Source organism: Macrotis lagotis, chromosome 1 (assembly GCF_037893015.1).
Source record: "Macrotis lagotis isolate mMagLag1 chromosome 1, bilby.v1.9.chrom.fasta, whole genome shotgun sequence".
NCBI lineage: Eukaryota > Metazoa > Chordata > Mammalia > Peramelemorphia > Peramelidae > Macrotis > Macrotis lagotis.
In genome coordinates, this window is record NC_133658.1 from 263,404,105 (window position 1) to 263,424,993 (window position 20,889).

Genomic DNA, 20,889 nt, shown 5'->3' on the forward strand with positions numbered 1-20,889 from the left:
GGAGTGAGAAATCTTATTTCTACCAAGGACCAAAACAAAAATTTACCTGCTGTGTTTGTTCAAATATTTAATTAATTCTCCCACAAAAGCGCTTAGATTTATTGACTGTTGAGTCCCACCTGCGGTTGTCTTGACAGTGACCAGATCACATAATTACCAGGCCTTATACAGTTCTCAGGCAGGGCTCTAGGACCCCCTGCTCTAAAGAATGGTTGAATGAGTTTACAGCTCAGTAGTATATTTCTCATTTTTTTACCTATCCCCTGCAACATTTTTCATTCTCTTTTTCTGACCTATGAACCAGTATAATAGGTTGTTCCAGTGAGTTAGATAATTTTTTCATATGTCTAGATAATTTTGATGTCTTTTGAAAACTCTTCCTATCTCTTGATCATTTATCAATTGGGGAATGACTCCAATTTTTAGAAATTGACTTGGTTCTGTATTTGAGAAATGAGGTCTTTATTAGAGAAAATTGCTTCAAATTTTTTCAGTTATGATATTCTCCCCCCCATTTTATTCTTTCCTCCCTCCTTTCACCTTGTCTCTTCTCAAAAGTGTTTTACTTCTGACTACTGCCTCCTCCAGTGTACACTCTTTCTTCCTTTCTTTATTCCCATTCTCTTCTTGTAGATTAAAATAGATTCTATACTCAATTGAGTGTTTGTTATTATACATTCTTTGAACCAATTCTAATGAGAGTAAGGTTCCACATTCCCCATCTTCCTCTCCATTGTAGAAGCTTTTTCTTAATATTCCTCCCTCTTTTCCTTTCTCCCAATGCATTCTTCTTGTCCCTTTATTTTTTTTAGCTATTATCCCTTTATATTTAACTCACTCATGTGCCATCTGCCTTAACTGTCCTAATAAGAGAGGTTTTATGAATTATAAGTATCAGCTTCCCATGTAATGGGAACATGTAAATCTAAACAGCTTAACTTTATTAGGTCCCTTATGATTTCTCTTTTCTGTTTACCTTTTTATGCCTCTTGATTTTGTATTTGAAAGTAACATTTTTCCATTCAGCTCTGGTCTTTTCATCAAGAATGCATAAAATTCCCATAATTTGTTAAATGTTCTCTTTTCCCCCCTTGAAGGATTATACTTAATTTTGCTGGGTAGGTGATTCCTTTTTTTTTTTTTTTTAGGTTTTTGCAAGGCAAATGGGGTTAAGTGGCTTGCCCAAGGCCACACAACTAGGTAATTATTAAGTGTCTGAGGCCAGATTTGAACTCAGGTACTCCTGACTCCAAGGCTGGTGCTGTATCCACTGTGCCACCTAGCCACCCCTGGGTAGGTGATTCTTGGTTGTAATCCCTAGCTACTTTGCTCTCTGGAATATCATATTCCAAGTCCTCCAATCCTTTAATATACAGGCTGCTAAATCCTGTATTATTCTGACTGTAGCTCCACAATATTTGAATTGTTGATTTCTGGTTGTTTGTGTTATTCTTTCCTTGACCTGAGAGTTCTGGAATTTAATTATAGTATTCTTGGCAGTTTTCATTTTGGAATCTCTTTCATTTGGAATTTCATTTGGAATCTTCTTGGAGCCTTTCATTTTCTATTTTACCCCCTGGTTCTAGGAAGGAATTTTCTTTCCTAATTTCTTGAAAGATGCTAAGTTTGTTTTTTTTTTTTTAATCATAGCTTTCAGGAAGTCCAGTAATTTTTTTTTAATTATATGTCCTGAATCTAATTTCTAGGTTATGTGTTTTTCCAGTGAGGTATTTCACATAATCTTATATTTTTTCATTCCTTTGATTTCATTTTATTATTTCTTGATTTCTTATTAAGTCATTAGCTTTCATTTGCTCAATTCTAATTATTAAGGAATTGTTTTCTTCAGGGAACTTTTATGCCTCCCTTACCATTTGGCTAATTCTGCTTTTTTAAGGGTTTTTTTTTCTTTCCATGAATTTTGTTCCTCTTTTTCCATTTGACCAATTCCGCTTTTTTCCCTCCTCATTGTCTTTTTGTACCTCTTTTACCATTTGGCCTCGTCTGTTTTGTAAGGTGATATTTTCTAAAGTGTTTCTTGTATTTCCTTTTTAACAAACTGTTGGCTCTTTTTTTCCATGATTTTCTATCATCATTCTTCTCTTACCAATTTTCTTCTACTATTTTTTAAAATGCTTTTTGGACTCATTCATATTTTTCTTGTAGACTTTTGATGTTAGGGTTTAACGTTATTATCTCCTGATCTTTTGATCTTGCATGTCGCCATAGTAGCTTTCTCTGGTCAGAAATTTTTTCTGTTGTTTATTCATTTTTCCAGCCTATTTCTTGACTTTTAACAATTTGTTAAAGCTTGACTTCTACTTCCAGGATGGAGGATACACCGTCCCAAACTTCAGGGGTTTTGTGCAACTAAACAAATAATTTTCTAAGAAATTTTTAACTGCCTCAGTTTCTCTTTCACTGTAATGGTATATAGTATTTCATGACTACAAAACTCAAAGGGATATTATAAAAAGTTAATGAAGTAATCTTGTTTTTGGATTTCTATGTGTGGTGGGGTGGAATTGTTTATAAAGTGACAATTTCAAAATGATGTGTTTCCAATAGTGTCTCTCGTCAGGATGGGAACAAAATGTATGCCGCTTTCAAAACCAATCAAATTAATTGCTTAGAATGTATATATTTTTTCTTTCTAAAATATTGATTTAATGTGTAAACTGATGGATGAATTAGAAAAATTGGATTAAAAAAAGATTTTTTTTTTCCCTAGTGCCTTTAGTCTTGGATAGATTTTTTCCTAATTTTAAGGCACAATGAATAGAGCACTGGCCCTGGAATCAGGAAGACCTGAGTTCAAATTCGTTCAAGCAAGTGACTTAACCTTAACTTACTGCCTTGCAAAAACAAAAAGAAAATGTTTACCCCCTAAAATCTGCTTAAATTTTTTACTTTGTGGACCTGATGTAAAAATGTTTATATTATATATCTGTAAGGGTAGAAGGTTGTGTGTGTGTGTGTGTGTGTGTGTGTGTGTGTGTGTGTGTGTGAGAAATCACTTGGGAATCTACATTTGGGGCATAGAGAAACCAATCCAGCCGATTAGGCCACCTTTGACAACCTTGGGCATCTCTTCAGAGAAGGGAGCTCTTTTGTTCATGTAGAACAAGTTAGTACCAGAATAATTATTGTACATATTTTTGAGGAAATTAGACCAAGGGATGGTGAGGGAGAGGAAAGGTATTGATTGGGGACCTAGAAGATGCTTGTCCTTGTTCTGTGGGTCATCCTGGAGGGAAAGAAGAAAGCATGGGAATCTTTCTGCCTCAGAGAATTGCATGGTTTGCATTTGGCAAAGGGCTGGAGAATCTTTAAGACAATGAACTTCTGAAATTTAAATAGTGCATTTAAAGATTTAACGTAATTTAGTCACTTTCCCCAAAGCACAGTTATCTTTTTTAAAATATATTTTTATTTATTTTTCCAGTTAAATCCAAAGATAGTTTTCAACATTTATTCTCATGCAAACTTTTGAGATTCACAGTTTTTTCTGTCATCCTTCCTTCCCTTGCCCTTCCCCTTCCCTATGACAGCAATCTGATATAGGTTGTATATGTCTAATGATGTTTAACATGTTTCCATATTAGTTATGTTATGAAAGAAGAATTAGAACTAAAAGAAAAAACATAAGAAAAAAAACATAAAAAGTTTTTTTTAAATGAACATAGTATGCTTTGCTTTGCATTCAGAATCATTGTTTTTTTCCCTCTGGATATGGATGGCATTTTCCTTAACAGGTTTCTCAGGATTGCCCTTGATCACTGAACTGCTGAGAGGAGCTGTGTCCATCATAATTGATCATCTTGCAATGTTGCTGTTAATGTGTACAGTGTTCTCCTGGTTCTGCTCACTTCATTCAGCATCAGCTCATCTAAGTCTTTCCAGACTTTTCTGAAGTCAAGCAGTTCATTTTTTTCTTACAAAACTATAGTACTCCATAACATTGAAAGACAACTAGATGGCACAGTAGGCAGAGTGCTGACTCTGAAGTTAAGAGGACCTGAATTCAAATCCAGGACTATCTCCATTTGTCCTGATTCATATCTGGCCACTGGACCTAGATATCTCTGGAGGAAAAAGTGAGACTGATAACTTAGTACAGCACCCACTCACTCAAATCCAATTCACATGCTTGTCATGACATCATCTCCCTGATGTCATGGCATTCTTCGAAAATGAAGGACAAATACTATTTTTCTCCATAAATTTCATATACAATAACTTGTTCAGCCATTCCCCAATTGATGGGAATCCCCTCAATTTCCAATTCTTTGTCATTACAAAAAAAATGCTGCTATAAATGTTTTTGTACATATGGATCTTCCCCCCCCCCCTTCTTTTTTCTTATCTCTTTGGGATATAGACCAAGAAGTGATATTACTGGATCAAAGGGTATGCACAGTTTTATTGGTCTTTAGGCATAATTCCAAACTGGTCTCTGGATCAGTTTACAATTCCACGAACAGTGCATTAGGGTCCCAATTTTCCCACATCCTCTCTAACATTGACTATTTTCCTTTTTTGTCATTTTAGCCAATTTGTTAATTATGAGATGGTACCTCAGTTGTTTTAATTTTCATTTCTCTAATCAATAATGATTTGGAGCATTTTTTCATATGACTATAGTAATTTATTCTTCTGAAAACTGCCTGTTCATATCCTTTGGTTATTTAGCAATTAGAGAATGACTTAATTTTCTTTTAAATTTGAGTCAGTTCTCTATGTATTTTATAAATGAGTCCTTTATCAGAAACACTAGCTGTGAAAATTGTTTCCCCATCTTTCTACAGTCCTTTTAATCTTGGTTACATTGTCTTTGTTGTTACAAAAACTTTTTAATTTAATATAGTCAAAATTATCCATTTTGCAATTTATTATGTTCTCTACCTCTTCTTTGGTCTAAACTTCTCCCCATTCCATAGATCTGACAGATAGACTATTTTTTGTTCTTCTAATTGATTTATGGCATCACCCTTTATGTCTCAGTCCTGTACCTCAACCTTATCTTGTTACAGGTTGTGAGATTTTGGTCTATTCCCAGTTTTTGCCATATTATTTTTTCAGTTTTCCCAACAGTTTTGTCTTTGTGTTTATTAAACAATAAGTTACCATAGTCATTAACCACTTTTGTACCTCATCTATTCCACTAATCTACTTTCTTTCTTAGCCAGTTGCAGATAGTTTTGATGAGTGCTACTTTATAATATAGTTTTAGATCCATTATAGCTAAGCCACCTTCCTTTGCATTTTTTTCTATTACAAAGCACAATTAATCTCCTCTGCTCTATTTATTTATCTATCTATCTATTCTTTATATTTCAACTTGGACTAAATCATTTTGAGACATTTGCTAGAGCACAACTTTTTTCAAAGACCTAAAACTTGCATATCTACTGTTTTAACACTATCTGCAGGTTCAAGAAGTTAAAGGATTTCCTTTTCTCTTCTTTGCTCACCAGAAGCAGGTTGCTCTAATAGAAAGAATGTTGAACTTGGGTCAAAAGACCTGAGTTTGGATCTTAGCAGTGACACCTGCTACATAGTTCCAAGTCTCAATTTCCTTATCTGTAAAATGGGAGACAGTAAACACTTAAGTTCGTTGTATGTGCTACGTCCTGTGTTAAACAAAAAGCAATGAAATACAACCCGTAAAGCTCCCAATTTAATGGGACAGACAACAAGCAAACAACTATGGACAAACAGACTATATGCAGAATAAAAAAGACATAATGAAAAGAAGTAAAGTACTAGAAATGAGGGTTTAGGAAAGGCTTACTGTATAAGATGGACTTTTTGATGGGAGTTGAAGGAAAATAGAGAAGTCTGGAGATGGAGATGAAGAAGGAATATTCCTAGCATGGAGGACAGCTGAGAGATGGAGTATCTTGGTTATAGACAGATGCCATTGGTCTAGCAGAGAGTAAGATATACTAAGAAAATTGGAAAGGAGGAAGGGACTAGGTTGTGAAGGGCTTTGAAAGCCAAACAGAGGATTTTGTACTTGATCCTGGAAATTATAGTAGATGGTTAGACCTGTGCTTTAGGAAAATCACTTTGGTGTCTGAATGAAGTATGGTTTGGGGTGGGGAGAGACTTCAGACAGGCAGAGCTTTCTAGTGCCAATAGTCTAGGCATGAGGTGATGAGAGACCAGCTCTAAAGTTGTGGCCATGGGGATAAAGAAGAATGATACAAGTGGCACTACAGTCTGCCTCATTTCTCAGAAGAATCATTATTAAAAAGTGTTATTTAAATGTCAGAGTTATGATTTATATTTGAGAAATGATTCCTAATCTTCCTTTTTTTTGGAGAAGCATTAGACCATAATAGACAGAAAATTCACCTTCTACCTGTGTTAAAATCCATTCTCCAATATGTTTTGTGATTTATGAGCTAACTTTTCAGTATCCTTTGGCAGAATGATAAGATTAGTTGTAGAAAAGATATAGATCTACTGTGGTAAGAAAGAGTTATCACATGGAGCTCCTACACCCATAAAACCAAAGGTCTTACCTCCAAAAGAAAATATTTTCCTTTAAAGTAATTAAAAGAGGTGTTCTTCTTTTGCCCCATCTACCCTCACCACTCCCATTTTCCCAAACCTTCAAAAAAAAAAAAAGAATCCCAGACTTTGAGGTTACATGACCTTTTATTTTCTGTCTAGTTCACATACATCCTTATACTGTGACTGTGGATGTATCATTGAGGAGGTGGGTAAGGGAGAGGTCTTGCATTTATTAATGTGCTAAACACTGAGTTAAGTGCTTTATACAGTTCATTTGATACCCTGAGTTTAAGTGCTATTATTCCCATTTACAAAGTTAAGTGACTTGCCAAGGGAGTGTCTGTGAATTTGAATTTGTGAAGTGAATTTGAACTAGGGTCTTCCTGACTCTAGACCTATCTGCCTTGAGTCTCTCCTAGCTTCAGTTTAACTAATCTGTAAAAAGGAGATACTTTCTCTACCTGTCACATGGATTTGCTTTGAGGAATAATTGAAATAATGGGATTGCCCAATTTTATATACTGAGAATTTCAGGATTAGAAGGGATGTAGGTAGATATCTAGTCTAACTCATACCTGGAAAAGAATTCCTTTTATACTAAACAAATAGTCATCCAGCTTTTGATTGAAGCCATCTAAAAAGGGGAGAAATATCTATAGCTGTTTCATGCATAAGAACATCATTAGGATCATATAAAGAACATAATTCATATAATTAAAAGAAGAAATTAAGACCATAGGGATTGTACTAGGCATTTCATTGTTCTTTCCTTACCTTCTTCCCTTCATGTTTCAGATGGTGCCCATGTTAAAAGTTGAGAAATTTAACTTGGCCATAATTTTGCCTTCTTGGAAAATGTGGTTATATTTTTCTAATCATCCCTGACTTTTCAAAAGGAAAAAAAATTTTTTCTAATGCAACTTTTGAAATTTTTCCTTTGGTGAAATGAAAATAAATATTTGATGACTTGTATTTTAGCATATAGAATCTCTGAGGCCACAATCAATTCAGTTAGTATGGGTTGAAGTGAATCTAGTCCAACCATAGCAAAAGCATGAATTTCATTTATTCCCTCACCTCAAAATCATCAGCCTATCCTTGAACTTTTAACTCCTTGTATCTTTCCCTCTTTCCTCTTCTTCTCTCATTTCCTTATTGAACTGTGATTCTAGGACTTCTTTCCTTATTTTACTACTTTAATATTCTAGTGACTTTGTGATCTCATATGTCTCTCTTTGTTTCTTATGACTCAGCACCCAGCGGATACATTCCTGCCTATCTTGTATGACTGTAGTCTGTGTCTTATCAAAGGTTTGCCAGAGGGGGTTCCACCCTGACATCACAGGAAGATCATTGTCCCATACCAGTCATCCTTACTTTCACTATATAACTGGTGCATATCCATTTTTAATCATGCTTTTATTTGTTATACTTTACACAGCATCTCCCACATGATTCTTTGATATGACTCAATCTTCTCATACCCAGTATGTGACTTCTCATTGTCCTTTGGGTGATCCTCAGTTTGATCTGCTATCCCCCCCCCCCCCCAGTAACATCTACCTTTCCTTTTGAGGTCAAATAAAACATGTTTCATCCTTCTTCCATGTTCGAAATATTTTAGTCAGGTAATCAGCATTTCTTAAGGGACTGCTGCAAGCTAGGTACTGAGGATATTAGATACAGAAATTGAATAGTTTCTGTCCTCAAGGAACTTATATTCTTCCAACAGCAATTCTGTTTTAGAGAATTGTCTTATATAGCCAATTTGTATCAATTAGGACTTGAGATGGCTGGGTCTTGTTGACCCTGAGACCCAGCTCTGTTCTTTGTGTAAGACTGATGATGATATTTGTCCTTTGCTCTTGAAGACCATGACATCAGGGAGACGATGCCATGACATGCATATGAATTGGATGTGAGGGAATGCTGAAATCTGATCAAACAATAGCCATTCTTATAACTTTTTTCTTTTGGGGGGAGGGGTTAAAAAAAGTAAGTATCAGTAGGAGTTATCTCCCATGCAATTATAAGTGCAAGCCAAAAGACATGTATTTATTTGGAGCCCCAGAGGTAGCATGGTATGTTAAAAGAATGACTAATATGGAAAAATTTTACATGATTGCATATATATTACCAATATTGGATTGCTTACCATCATGGGGAAGGGAAGGAAGGATAGAGTTTGGAATTGGAACTTTAAAAAACAGTTTTAATAGTGTTTTATCATATGTGGGGGGGAATAAATAAAAAATAAGTTTGCTGCCTTTTTAAAAGAAAGGACTTGCATTTAATCCTGTGGTGAAGAGGGAGCTACTAGATTTTTAGTATAAGGCTGTCATGCTGCTCATCACTTTAGGAAAATCACTTTAATAGACAAGTGGAGGGTAAAATAAGAGTATTGGGAGATTTGATGCAGAGAGATCAACCAGAAGGATGTTAGAGTAATTCAGGCTTAGAGGTATTGAGGACCTACTGTATGAAAGAGGAGAAGGGAAGTACTAGAGGTGTTGTGAAGGTAGAAATGCCAAAACTTGCTAATCAGGTTGTCGAAGTGAGTGAGAGGTTGTATTTCCCCATGTATAAGATGCACCTTAATTTGGGGGCCCGAAATTTGAAAAAAATGTATTGCATAAAGTTATTGAACTCAAGTTTTATTCATCATAAAATTCATACAACTCCTCATCACTGTCAAAATTACCATCTATTAGCTCGTCCTCATTTGTGTTTGATGACGAAACCCTGTCTCAGGAGAGGATCTGACTGTTCTCTTGCCTGTGCTCTGGTCTGTGGTTGACTACAAGCACTCCCTGGGCAAATCTGGTGCCTGGACTCATGTTTCATGAACCTGAAGCACCAATTGTGTCCTCTTTTGAAATCAGTCATTTCTTTTTCATCAGGAATTCTTCTGACCTCATTCTGAACCATCTGTGGACACAGGAATTCCAATGGCCTTTTGCTCTTCAACCGATCTCTTCAATTCCTTCTCAGAATCAGGCCATTTGGCTGACTTGCCTTTCTTGACCTTCTGCCGGGGCATTTTCAGAAGGGTTTCTTCTTCCCACAGTCAGTCTTGGATTACTTTCTCAGTTGGAGGAGGATCAACTTGGGTTCAGCAGCACAATTTACTTTTGCAGACTGGATCACTTTTAACTTGAATTTAGCACTGTACAAAAATCTTTCTGAGCCATTTCTGGACAGAACATGGCAAAACATAACCTAATGTACTGATATCAAATGCAAAACAATGAGTGCAAAAATAAGCATGAAAAAACGGGAAATGCAGATAGCAAAATCTACAATCACTGTACAAGACACTCCCAGTTTTTAGACCCCAAATTTTTCTGTAAAGGGTGCATCTTATACATGGGGAAATACAAAAAGTAAGTAAACTTATTGGATCAAAGAGTTATAGAGGGGGGGAGTAAAGTGTATGAAGTCTGGAAAGGTTGGGAGGAGCCAGATTTTTTCCTTCCTTTCCTCCTTCCTTCCTTCTTTCCTTTCTTTTTTTTTTTTTTTGTTTGTCTTGTACAAAATGACTAATATGGAAAAGCCATTTCTGGACAGAACATGGCAAAACATAACATACTAATATCAAATTCGAAACAATGAGTGCAAAAATTAGCATGAAAAAGCGGGAAATAACCTTTAGGTTACAATCCTGGGTATTTGGAAGAATGGTGGAAGAATGTACACAGAATAATAGGAAAAGTTGGGTAAAGTTTGGATGGGGTAAGGTTGCATAGCAGTCATTGGGTCAGGGAAAGGGCAAGAGACAGCTATCTGCACTGTTTTATCTTTTTTTTTTTTAGGTTTTTGCAAGGCAAATGGGGTTAAGTGGCTTGCCCAAGGCCACACAGCTAGGTAATTATTAAGTGTCTGAGGCTGGATTTGAACCCAGGTCCTCCTGACTCCAAGGCTGGTGCTCTATCCACTCTGCCACCTAGTCACCCCCTGTTTTATCTTTTGTTGAAAATCTTTTCTATATTACAGCTAAGTAAGCTTCATTTTGCTAATTGTCAAAAGATGTTTGAGTGTCTGATTTCTAACACTGAACCCCTGAGAGTTGATGAGATCACCAAATGAGATAGTATGCTTGGAGAGATAGAGTACAGGACAAGGGCAAAGACTGGGGGGGGGGGGTACACATTAGTGGACGTACCCTGGATGAAGATCTAAAAAAGGAGTCTGAGAAAGAGTAGTCACATGGCTGGAAGATAACTAGTGAGAACAGTGTCCTAGAGTACATCCAGGAAGAGACTTAGAAAAAGGTCATGAGATTTGGCATGTTTTTTTCATCTTGCTTGAAAAATGTGTTTGAGATGAATTTTCCTGTGCAACAATATGTTCAGCTAATTTAACTTTGATCATTTTGGTTTAGAAAGGAGCATCTTTACTTTGAGAACCTGAGTTCAAGTCCTGATTGTCTGACACCAATCAGACTTCTGAAACTTTATATTCCTCATCTGTCAAATAGAATAACATGTTCTATCTCATAGCTTTATATAAGGAAAATACTGTGTAGTTCCTTGTAACAAACAGTTTTCAAATGCCTACTGTTTTCAGCAACAAGGGTAAGTTTTGGAGTTGTAGAGGTCTGGGTTCAAGTGTTGCACCATATATATATATACTAGGTGTATGAATCTGGGATAGTCATTTAACTTCTCAGAGCTCCTGTAGGCAACTGTTTTATTCTTGAAGTTACAGACCTTACCTTCTGAGTGGGAAGTTTCTATAGTACATAAATAAAATTACAGGTCCAGATCCCCACCCAAGAAATGTGGATAATGTTGACAAATTGTGGTTGAGATATGCTATCTAGGATGACATGTGGAAAGGAGATACCCAATCAAGACAATTTCAAGTACTCCTTTGACTTATTGGTTGACCCTGTGTGAGCTCTGAAGACTAAAGTTACAGAACTTCTGCCTCAGTTATATTATATGTAAAATGGGAATAATAATAGAACCTACTTCCACAAGGTTGTTGTAAGGATCAAATGAGATGATTTTTTTTTTGCAAGGCAATGGGGTTAAGTGGCTTGTCCAAGGCCACACAGATAGGTAATAATAATAATTACCTAGTGTTGAGGTTGGATTTGAACTCAGGCACTCCTGACTCCAGGGCCAGTGCTCTATCCACTGCGCCACCTAGCCGCCCCAAAATGAGATTAATGTTAAAGTGCTTGTACAAACCTTATATGGCAGGGGCTGTTATTATCATCATTTTAAAGTATGAGAAAACTGAACCTGACCAGATAAATGATTTGCCATTAATTTGCAGAACTAGTCAGTGTCTGAGGCTGGAGTTGAAATAGCTTACCCAGCTTCAGGTTCAACTTTCTATCCACTGTACCACCAAGCTAAGCTGCCTCTAGAAAGATAAAAATCCCCTGCCTTTAATAAGCTTACCTTCCAATAAAATATAGTCCTACACTCACATAGCATTTATTAATTACATGCTGTATTCGACACTTTGCTTAGTGCTAGAGATACAAAGAAGGGCAAAAAACATTGTTCTCAAGGCAATCATAAGCAAACAACTATCTGCAGAAAAGATAAATGAGCATGAAATGGTCATGATTTCAGAGGGAAGACACCAAAAAAAGAGGACCTTGAACAGCTTCTTATACAAAGAAGCCAGGAGACAGAGATGAGATGTAGATACTTTGAACAATAATGATTTCTATGTGTGTGTGTGTGTGTGTGTGTGTGTGTGTGTTTTTGCAAGGCAAATGGGGTTAAGCGGCTTGCCCAAGGCTGCTCAGCTAGGTAATTATTAAGTGTCTAAGGCCGGTCAGGTACTCCTGACTCCAGGGCTGGTGTTCTATCCACTGTGCCACCTAGCCACCCCTTTCTATGGGTTTTTAAAAGAAGGAATTAATATAATGGAAAAAACACTTTTAAATAGGTTCTGCATTTTTCTTTTGCCTGGGGGAGAACTAATTGGACTAAAGTAAAGACTTAAAGGACAGTAAGGTGGCGCAGTGGATAGACCACTGGAATGGGCACCAGGAATAACTCATCTTCCTGAGTTCAAATCTGTCCTTAGACACTTATTAGCTATGGGCAAGTCACTTAACCCTGTTCACTTCAGTTTTTCATCTGTAAAATGAGTTGGAGAAGGAAATGACAAATCATTCCCTTATCTTTGCCAAGAAAATCACAAATGAGGTTGTGGAGAGTTGGAAGCAACTGAACAACAACAATAACTGTTCTCATTAGTAATATATAGGTTTAGAGGTGTTTTGATGTATTTGGGATTATTATCAATTTTTAAATTCAGAATTAAAGCTCTCTGGCTTAAAAGGAAGCAGGGTAATTTAATAAGGTACTGGAGTTTACAAACCTCTGAAATAAGTGCTATAAAGATTCCAATCTCAATGTAGTCCAATCAATATTTATTAAATAGAAGCAACTTGGTATAGTGTGTAGAACACTGGAAAGTCCTGAATTCAAATCCTGCCTCAGACATGAGGTATTCATTATGACCCTGAGCAAATCACTTCTGTGCCTCCTTCTCATCTGAAAAGGTGAACTCAGGAGTTTGTAAAGTCCTTTCCACTTCTGAATCTGTAATTCTGTATATATGTATATACTATTTGCTGGGCACTGAGGTTCCTATACTTAAGGAGCCTACATTCTTCTGAGGACAATCCAAGTTGATATGATAAAGAACATATAGAGGAAATATGGGGCAGAGGGATGCACTGATTACTGGGAGATTCACTTGAACTTCCCATTTTATAACTGACTCTTGTTCTAAGTAAATAACTAACTCTCTTTGAAAAGATAGTTCTAGTAATCAAATTGGAAAGTCTTCCTAGACACCTTTTCCTGGTGTTTATGAGAAAAATAAATTCCAGGCCCCACCCCTTCCCAAATTTGCCATTTCCAGGAAATTTTAATTTTTGATTGTCTTTCACCTCGAAAAATATGGGTTGTTTTTTGTTTTGTCTTACTCTTGGATGTGAGAATTTTGTAATTTATTTTACTCATCCCCTGCTTGGTCCCATCCCCAGCTAAGTTTGATAGCTTGAGTAATCATGAAGTGTTGGGAGATTGGGAGCAGAGGATAAGGTTGGGTCATAGGATCCCAAGCTAAAAGGGACCTTAGAAATTATCTGGCATTTGGGGCAACTAGGTGGTGCAGTGGATAAAGCACCAAAAGCACCAGCCCTGAAGTCAGGAGCACCTGAGTTCAAATCCCGCCTCAAACACTTAATAATTACCTAGCTGCATGGCCTTGGGCAAGCCACTTTAACCCCATTTGCCTTGAAAAAACTTAAAAAAAATTATTTGCCATAAATAAGGAAATTTAGACCTGAGAGAAGTTCAGGGTAGAAAGCCTAATAAATCTTGGATCTGAGATTTGAGCCTGGAACCTATAAACTGATATAATAATAAAGAGATAGTATATATGAAACTCTAACAGAGCAATACCAGAGCCTCATTCTCAAGTGTATTTCTGAGGAAGGGTGTAGAGGGCCTCTTGTAGACTTTCAATACAATATAATCTTCTTGAGGGCTAGGATTGTTTCCTTTTTGTCATTGTATGCCCAACACATCCACATAGGAGGCATTTAACAAATGCTCATCAATTGATATGTTTATTTTGTAAAATATTTCCCAGTTATAATTTAATTTGCTTCTGACAATACTTGAGAGGTTACCCTTTGTATCATATGTTTTGACACCTGGGGTAAGGAACTCACAGGGAGGAAACTCCCTATATACAAATTCACATAGACAGATTGTTCTCTTATCATCTTAGAAAATAATAGTGTCACACAGCCAACATATGTCTGATGTGTCTCCTGTTCAGTTGTCTTTCTACCTCAGTAGAGAAATTACTTGTCCTTCCTCCTGAATATTGAGTGACTTTACTATATCCATTACATATAACAGCTGCACAACAGTTTGAGGGTACCTGGGTTAATGTTGTTTGGATAAATAGTTTCTCTCTGCTCCACAATAATCACTCTAAGCATTATTTTGTTTTGTAAATGGTGTTTTTAATCTTCTGGTTAACCTTGGAATCAGATCATTGGAGGTGGGAGTTGTAAGTAGATACTTGGGTTAATTTTTGAGTAGGAGCTGTGACATAAAAATCCAAAAATAGTTTGTATTTAGTTTGGGAATTCACTCCCTCTCCTCATATATAGACATATCTCCTTCACACCTCCAGAAATTAGCTTCCTTATTATGTTTCATTTAAGCTTATATTAATTTGGGTTTGTGAGTACTCTTGGTGGTCCAGAAATGGCAAAATGTAGGAGAGTCAGCAGCACTCAATGTATGTGGAACCAGAGAGATATTAATTCACATCTCAGCTTTGCAACTTGCAACTGTACAGAAAACATTTGGATTTGGAGACAGAGCTCAGTTCAAATCCTTGCTCTTCTTTTTAATGTGTGTCCACATCATAGTGCACATTAAAGGACAACAGCTGGAGAGCAAAAGTGCTGGAAGCTCAATGTTTTAAATTTTTGTCCAGTGCATGTATGTCTCTCTTCATGGTGATTTTGAAAGAGCTTGGAATAACCTGGTTTTACCTTAGAAGAACTTCATACTGGATTATCCTTTGTTCACTAACATTATTTCAAGTCTAAGTTGTAGCATCTAATTCTGCTCTTCAAAAACAGCCAAATTCTCTTTATGTAGGGTATAGACAATATAGTATTGGTGGTGTTATGTGGCCCAATGAAATATTAGTGGTCGTATTCCAATTTCCTCCTTACATCATAGACACGATTTCTTTTTATCCTTTATTTATTACCATAGGCAAGTCATTGAACCTTGGTTTCTTAGCTATAAACTTAGGGAATTTAAACTAAATAACCTTTAAGTTCCCCACTAGCTCAAAATCTATGATCCTACAAATCACTTAACTGTCTTGGATTTTTTCATGTGTAAAATAAGTGCGTTAAACTAGGTAATTTTTAAAATTCCTCTTAGCTATGATCTTGTTTTTTGCAAGGAAAGAAAGAGGAAGGAGAGAGGAAGTCATATTTACAGTTTTATTTCATATTACTTTATGACCTCTACTGGCTCGCCAAATCAGCCTACTGGCTCTTAATACAAACTCTATCTTCTTTTTTCCTGCTTTGCAGTGTGAAACAAACCCTTACCCTTTGCTTGGAATATACTTGTCCTTCTGGCTCCCAGAATCCTTGTCTTTCTTCAAAACTCAGCTCAAATTGTTGTTTGATCTTCATTCTCAAAGAGAACATAACCTTAGGGTGAATTGGATTTAGGGGAAGGGGGAATTATATAAAGTCACCAGCTTTACTTTCTCTTCCAGAGCTATCTGGGTTCATTGGCCAGATGTGGATCAGGACAACTGGAATTTGCCTGGATATAGTGGAAGACCTTTACATCTGTAAGCAAAGGTCTTTAACAGCTCTCAGTTTGACTGAGGCAAAGTCCAATCAGTGATCAAGGCTAGATGAAAAAGAAATGAGACAAAGAATAACCTCTTTAACCTCGTCTAAAAAGAAAAATCAGTCTGGGAAGGCAAAACTCTCTGGGTTTCTGACCAAAACGAAAACAATTGCTGTTTACATTCACTCTGAACCATCAGATGGTATCTTCTTTAGCTGTTTGCAACCCTAGATTCTGAGGCAAAAGTGAGAGTTCCTCCCCTCATGAAGTTTACGACCTAGTCAGGGGACACAGTATATACTACTCAAATAAGCATATACTAAAATGACATTAGGCAGTTATGGAGGGAGTCAGCAGAATAATAAGTACTTTTTATAGAAGGTGACATCGAATTAAGCCTGAAAGGAAACTAGGGATTCTAAGAGGAGGAGGTATAAAGAGACTTTATTCCTATAATGAGGGATAACTAGAGCAAAGATGGTGTTGTGTATAAAGAAAAGCAATTTCCTTATTTAAAAAAAAAAAAGGAAAAGCAATCATTTGGACCCTAGCAGAAAGATAGGCTGGGCCACATTGGTAGAGACTTTAAATGCCCAACAGAGGAGTTCATCATTGATTCTTTTCTTAGGTGTTTTTTTTTTGTTGTTGTTGTTGTTGTTGTTGTTTGGCAAGGCAATGGGGTTAAGTGGCTTGCCCAAGGCCACACAGCTAGGTAATTATTAAGTGTCTGAGGCTGGATTTGAAGTCAGGTACTCCTGACTCCAGAGCCAGTGCTCTATCCACTGTGCCACCTAGCCGCCCCTCATCATTGATTCTTGAAGTGATATGGTGCCTTTGAAGTTGTGGAGTGACATGGTCAGATTTGAACTTTTAGAAAATCACTTTGGCAGCTCTGTAGAGGAGGATGGATTTAAGTGAGGAAAGACCTATGGCAGAAGAGGGCTTAAACTAGAATAGTGATTACATGATTGCAACAAAAGAGAGAACGAGTCAAAAATGATGAATAATGACAGTACTGTACTCTAACCTGGTTAGACCACATCTGGAGTATAGTATTCAATTTAGGGTGCCATGTTTTAGAAAGGAGGACAATCAAGATGAAAGATCATGCCATAGGAAGATCATTTGAAAGAACTAGAGATATTTGTCCTAGAAAAAAGAAGACTTATGGGGGGAAATTAAAATTGGTCTTCAACTACTGTCAAGATTCTTAAAAATCAAACTTGTTCTGCTTGACCTTTTAGGGCAGAACAAGGAGCAGTGATGAACCAAATTTTAGTTTAAAGAAAAATAATTAGATCTGTCCAAAAGTAAAATGGACTTTATTTGGAGGTGACATGGATTCCCTTTCCTCATTTTTCAAGTATGGGTTGAACCAGGTGGCATCTAGGCCCCTTCCAGCTCTGAATTTCTGGAATGTGATTTGGACAGTCCATTAAATTAACATAATGTTTAGCATCATCAGCAACAATAAAGATATCATGAAGTACTTACTTGCACCCTTTTAGTCTCTATGACTAATAAGGCATAGTTCTTTCCCTAAGAAAATTCATCTGGTTAAAAAATGAGTAGCTACCAGTTATTTGAACTAAGCCTTTCTAACTTTTTATTTTTTTGTTGTGTTCACAGGTCCCTTCACAGATGTTGTGACCACCAACCTAAAGCTTGGCAACCCTTCTGACCGAAATGTATGTTTTAAAGTGAAGACTACTGCACCCCGTCGTTATTGTGTGAGACCCAATAGTGGAATTATTGATGCAGGAACATCAATCAATGTTTCTGGTAAGTGTCAAAACCATAGAACTGAACATTTCAAGGATGGCCTCTTGAAATTTAAAGATATTATCTTCTTTTTTCCTCCCTACTGTTTTGTTTCCCTTTCTTCCCCCACCCCTCTTTCCCCAAAAAGGAAAGAAGCTCTTAGCAGTAGGAAAAGAATTGAACAAAAACAGTTAAGATTTAAGATCATGGTTTTAGATTTTAAAAAGACCTTAGAGAAAAATTTCAGAGACTCTGCGGTATAATGGAATGAATACTTTGTTTGGAATCCAAGGACCTGTGTCTGTAATCTTGGGCAAAAGGTCCACTTTGTGCACCTCACTTTTTCCTTATATAGAATTGCAGAGCTAGATTAGAAAGTTTCTAAAGACCCTTCCCATTCTAAATCTAAAATCTTGCTCAGGTTTTACTTGTATATTTTAAAGACCTTTTTAATATTTTCAACCTTCATGTCTCAGTGGTTAGGGAAAACTTAAAAAGATAAAGACTTCATTTCAGGATAAGTTCATTTATAGTCCTTCAAAAAATAACATGTACTTTGGCAGTAAGAGCCTAAATAAGCTTGGTTATTTTGCTTTGTTTAAATGGTTAAATGAAATTTTTTTTGTCTATGTGAAATTAATTCTCATGTAATTTATAATTGTATTTGTAAGTTAAGAAAGAGGAGGCTATTGGGAGTTAGACTATATATTCAAGTCTGGCAATTTGAAATGTTTCTGAAGACTTTATTTTCCCTGTTAGAAAATGCTGGTCTTTTCTCAAAAGTGGAGTTTGTGAAGAACTATGTGTATTATGTCCCAATTGTGAGTGGCATTTTAAAATTATGAAGAACTAGGTGGCTGAATTTTTTGACATTTCAATAATGAATAACTTCAATTTCTCTTAGGATATATTATGGATTCTTCTGTAAGTTTTTATTAGTGATATAAAGGTGGTCATTATCTACATCAAACTAATTTGATGAAAGAATAGGGAGAGGCACAGAACTAGGTGATATCATAGATTGATTGAAATGTAATCTGAAAGACCTGAATTCAAATCCTTTCTCAGATACTTATAACTGTGTGACCCTAGGCAAATTCTATAATTCTTCTTTGCTTCAGTTTCCTCATTTGTCAAAGAAGAATAATAACAGTCTCCCAGAGTTGTAGTGAGTATCATGAAATAATATATTAAAGCAATTTGTAAATTTTAAAGTATTATATATAGTTATTATCATTATGAATACTCTTGAGGCTTGAATGGATAGAATACATTCATATATATGTATGTATATATATTATATATATATACACACATGCTGATTTGAATGGTCACTGGTATTGATTATAAAAGTAGAGGCTCAGGATAGTTTTGAGAAAGAATAATATATGTGTTTTTGATACAAGCTGAAATAACATTAGAGTGAATCAGGGAAAAGGGCATAATCTTCTGACACTTCTAACTTAGAAGTTATACAAGAATAATGCATCTCAGACCCTGCTGAAGAGAAAGGGTTTAATATGTTCATATATTTTCTGTGAACTGTCTAGTCCTGCTTCTATGAGGGTTCTCCGGTATCAGTCTCTTCACCTCCACCCATTGTCTCTCTTACTCCTGATGCCACATCACTGCCTGCCTCTTACTCTATTTGAACCCCAGCCCTCACTCCATACCCTTCCCCAACTCTTCCTTCCATTTGTCATTCATAAGAAAGAGAAAACCTTCCTTCTTTCATCTGTCCCAAGACAATCATTCTGTTATATCAAAGATTTCTCATGGAACTTAAATCCTTTGAGATACCAAGGTTTTAGACAACACTGGTAGAATATTCTCTATATGTAGGGGAAATATGACCAGATTTAAGCTATCATTTACTAAAGTGTATGACTTTGACTAATTCATTTTATCCTTTTGGGCTTTAGCTTCTTCATCTCTAAAATGAAGGGGTTATATACAAAATGGTTTGTAAGATTATTTTGGAGCAGCTAGGTGGTATGATTAGATAAAGTGGGCCTGTAGTTAAATCTGATCTCAGGCTTTTACTGTGTGATCCTGGGTGAGACTCTTAATCCCTGCCTGCATAAACCTAGAGAAGAAAATGACAAACCATTTATCTTTGCCAAGAAAACCTCATGGGAATCTTCTGGTGCCAAGATGGCAGAGTGAAGAAGGATCCTTCTGATATCTTTCAGAATTCCCCTCCAAACAACTAGAAAACTGCCTCAGAATTGATTTAGGCAGGGAAGCAGTTTACCAGCTCAGCAGGAAAAGTCTTTTTCATGGGGTGGGAGGAGAGAGAGATCCAAGAGCAGCAGTACAACTAGCCCTTAAACTAGGGGTCCTGCAGCAAGATTCCAAGCCTGAAGTAATTAATACAGAGAGAGAGAGTAAGGATAAGGACCCTGCCCTCCAGTAACCCTGCAAGCCCCCTATGCAAGTGAGCAGTAGAAGAGGAGTAAACTATTATCCTATCTAAATGATTACATGTGAAGCCTCAAAAGGAAAAAAAAAAGCCTCAAGCCCAAAAAGAATTCCTAGAAGAGTTTTAAAAGGTTTTTACAAAGCAAATTAGAGAAGTAGATGAAAAATTAGGAAAAGAAATGAGACTAATGCAGGAGAATCATGGCGGGGGGGTCAATAGCATAAGATACACAAAAAATTTACTGAGGAAAATACCTCCCCCCCCAAAAAAAAAGGAATTGACCAATTGGAAAAAAGAAATTCAAAAACTCACTGAAGAAAATAATTCCTTAAAAATTAGAGCTGAGCATATGGGGGGAAATGACTGATATATGAAGCTATGATAAAACAATCAAAAAAGTGAAGAAAATGTGAAATTTCTTATTCGAAAAGCACCTGACCTAAAATAGATCCAGTAGAGAAAATATAAGATCTATTGGACTACCTGAAAGTCATAATCTTCCCTCCTACCCCCAAAATAAACCCCAAACCTGACAGTATATTTCAAGAAATTAGCAAAAGAAAACTGCTCTAATATGTTAGAAATGGAGGGCAAAAAAGAAATAGAATCCACTGATCACCACCTGAAAGAGGTTTCAAAATGAAAACTCTTAGAAACATCATAGCCAAATTCCAGAGTTCACAAATCAAATAGAAAATATAAGTAAAAAGAAACAATTCAAATATTGTGGAGCTATAGTCAGAATTTCACTAGATTTGGCAGCTTCCACATTAAAGAACAGGAGGGCTTGGAATGAAAGAC

General features: G+C 36.3%; 1 protein-coding gene across 4 annotated transcripts in view; it reads left to right on the forward strand.

The window, feature by feature from the left end:
- The window catches only part of VAPB (VAMP associated protein B and C), a 182,922-nt gene that overhangs the window by 133,568 nt on the left and 28,465 nt on the right, over positions 1 to 20,889 (forward strand). For 3 of the 4 annotated variants that reach the window (XM_074210352.1, XM_074210348.1, XM_074210349.1), the window contains exons 3-4: positions 15,826 to 15,903; positions 17,535 to 17,687. In XM_074210352.1, coding sequence (XP_074066453.1) covers positions 15,849 to 15,903; positions 17,535 to 17,687 — 208 coding nt within the window. In that variant the 5' untranslated portion in view covers positions 15,826 to 15,848. The remainder of the gene's footprint in view (positions 1 to 15,825; positions 15,904 to 17,534; positions 17,688 to 20,889) is intronic. The other variant, XM_074210350.1, reaches the window with a different exon arrangement.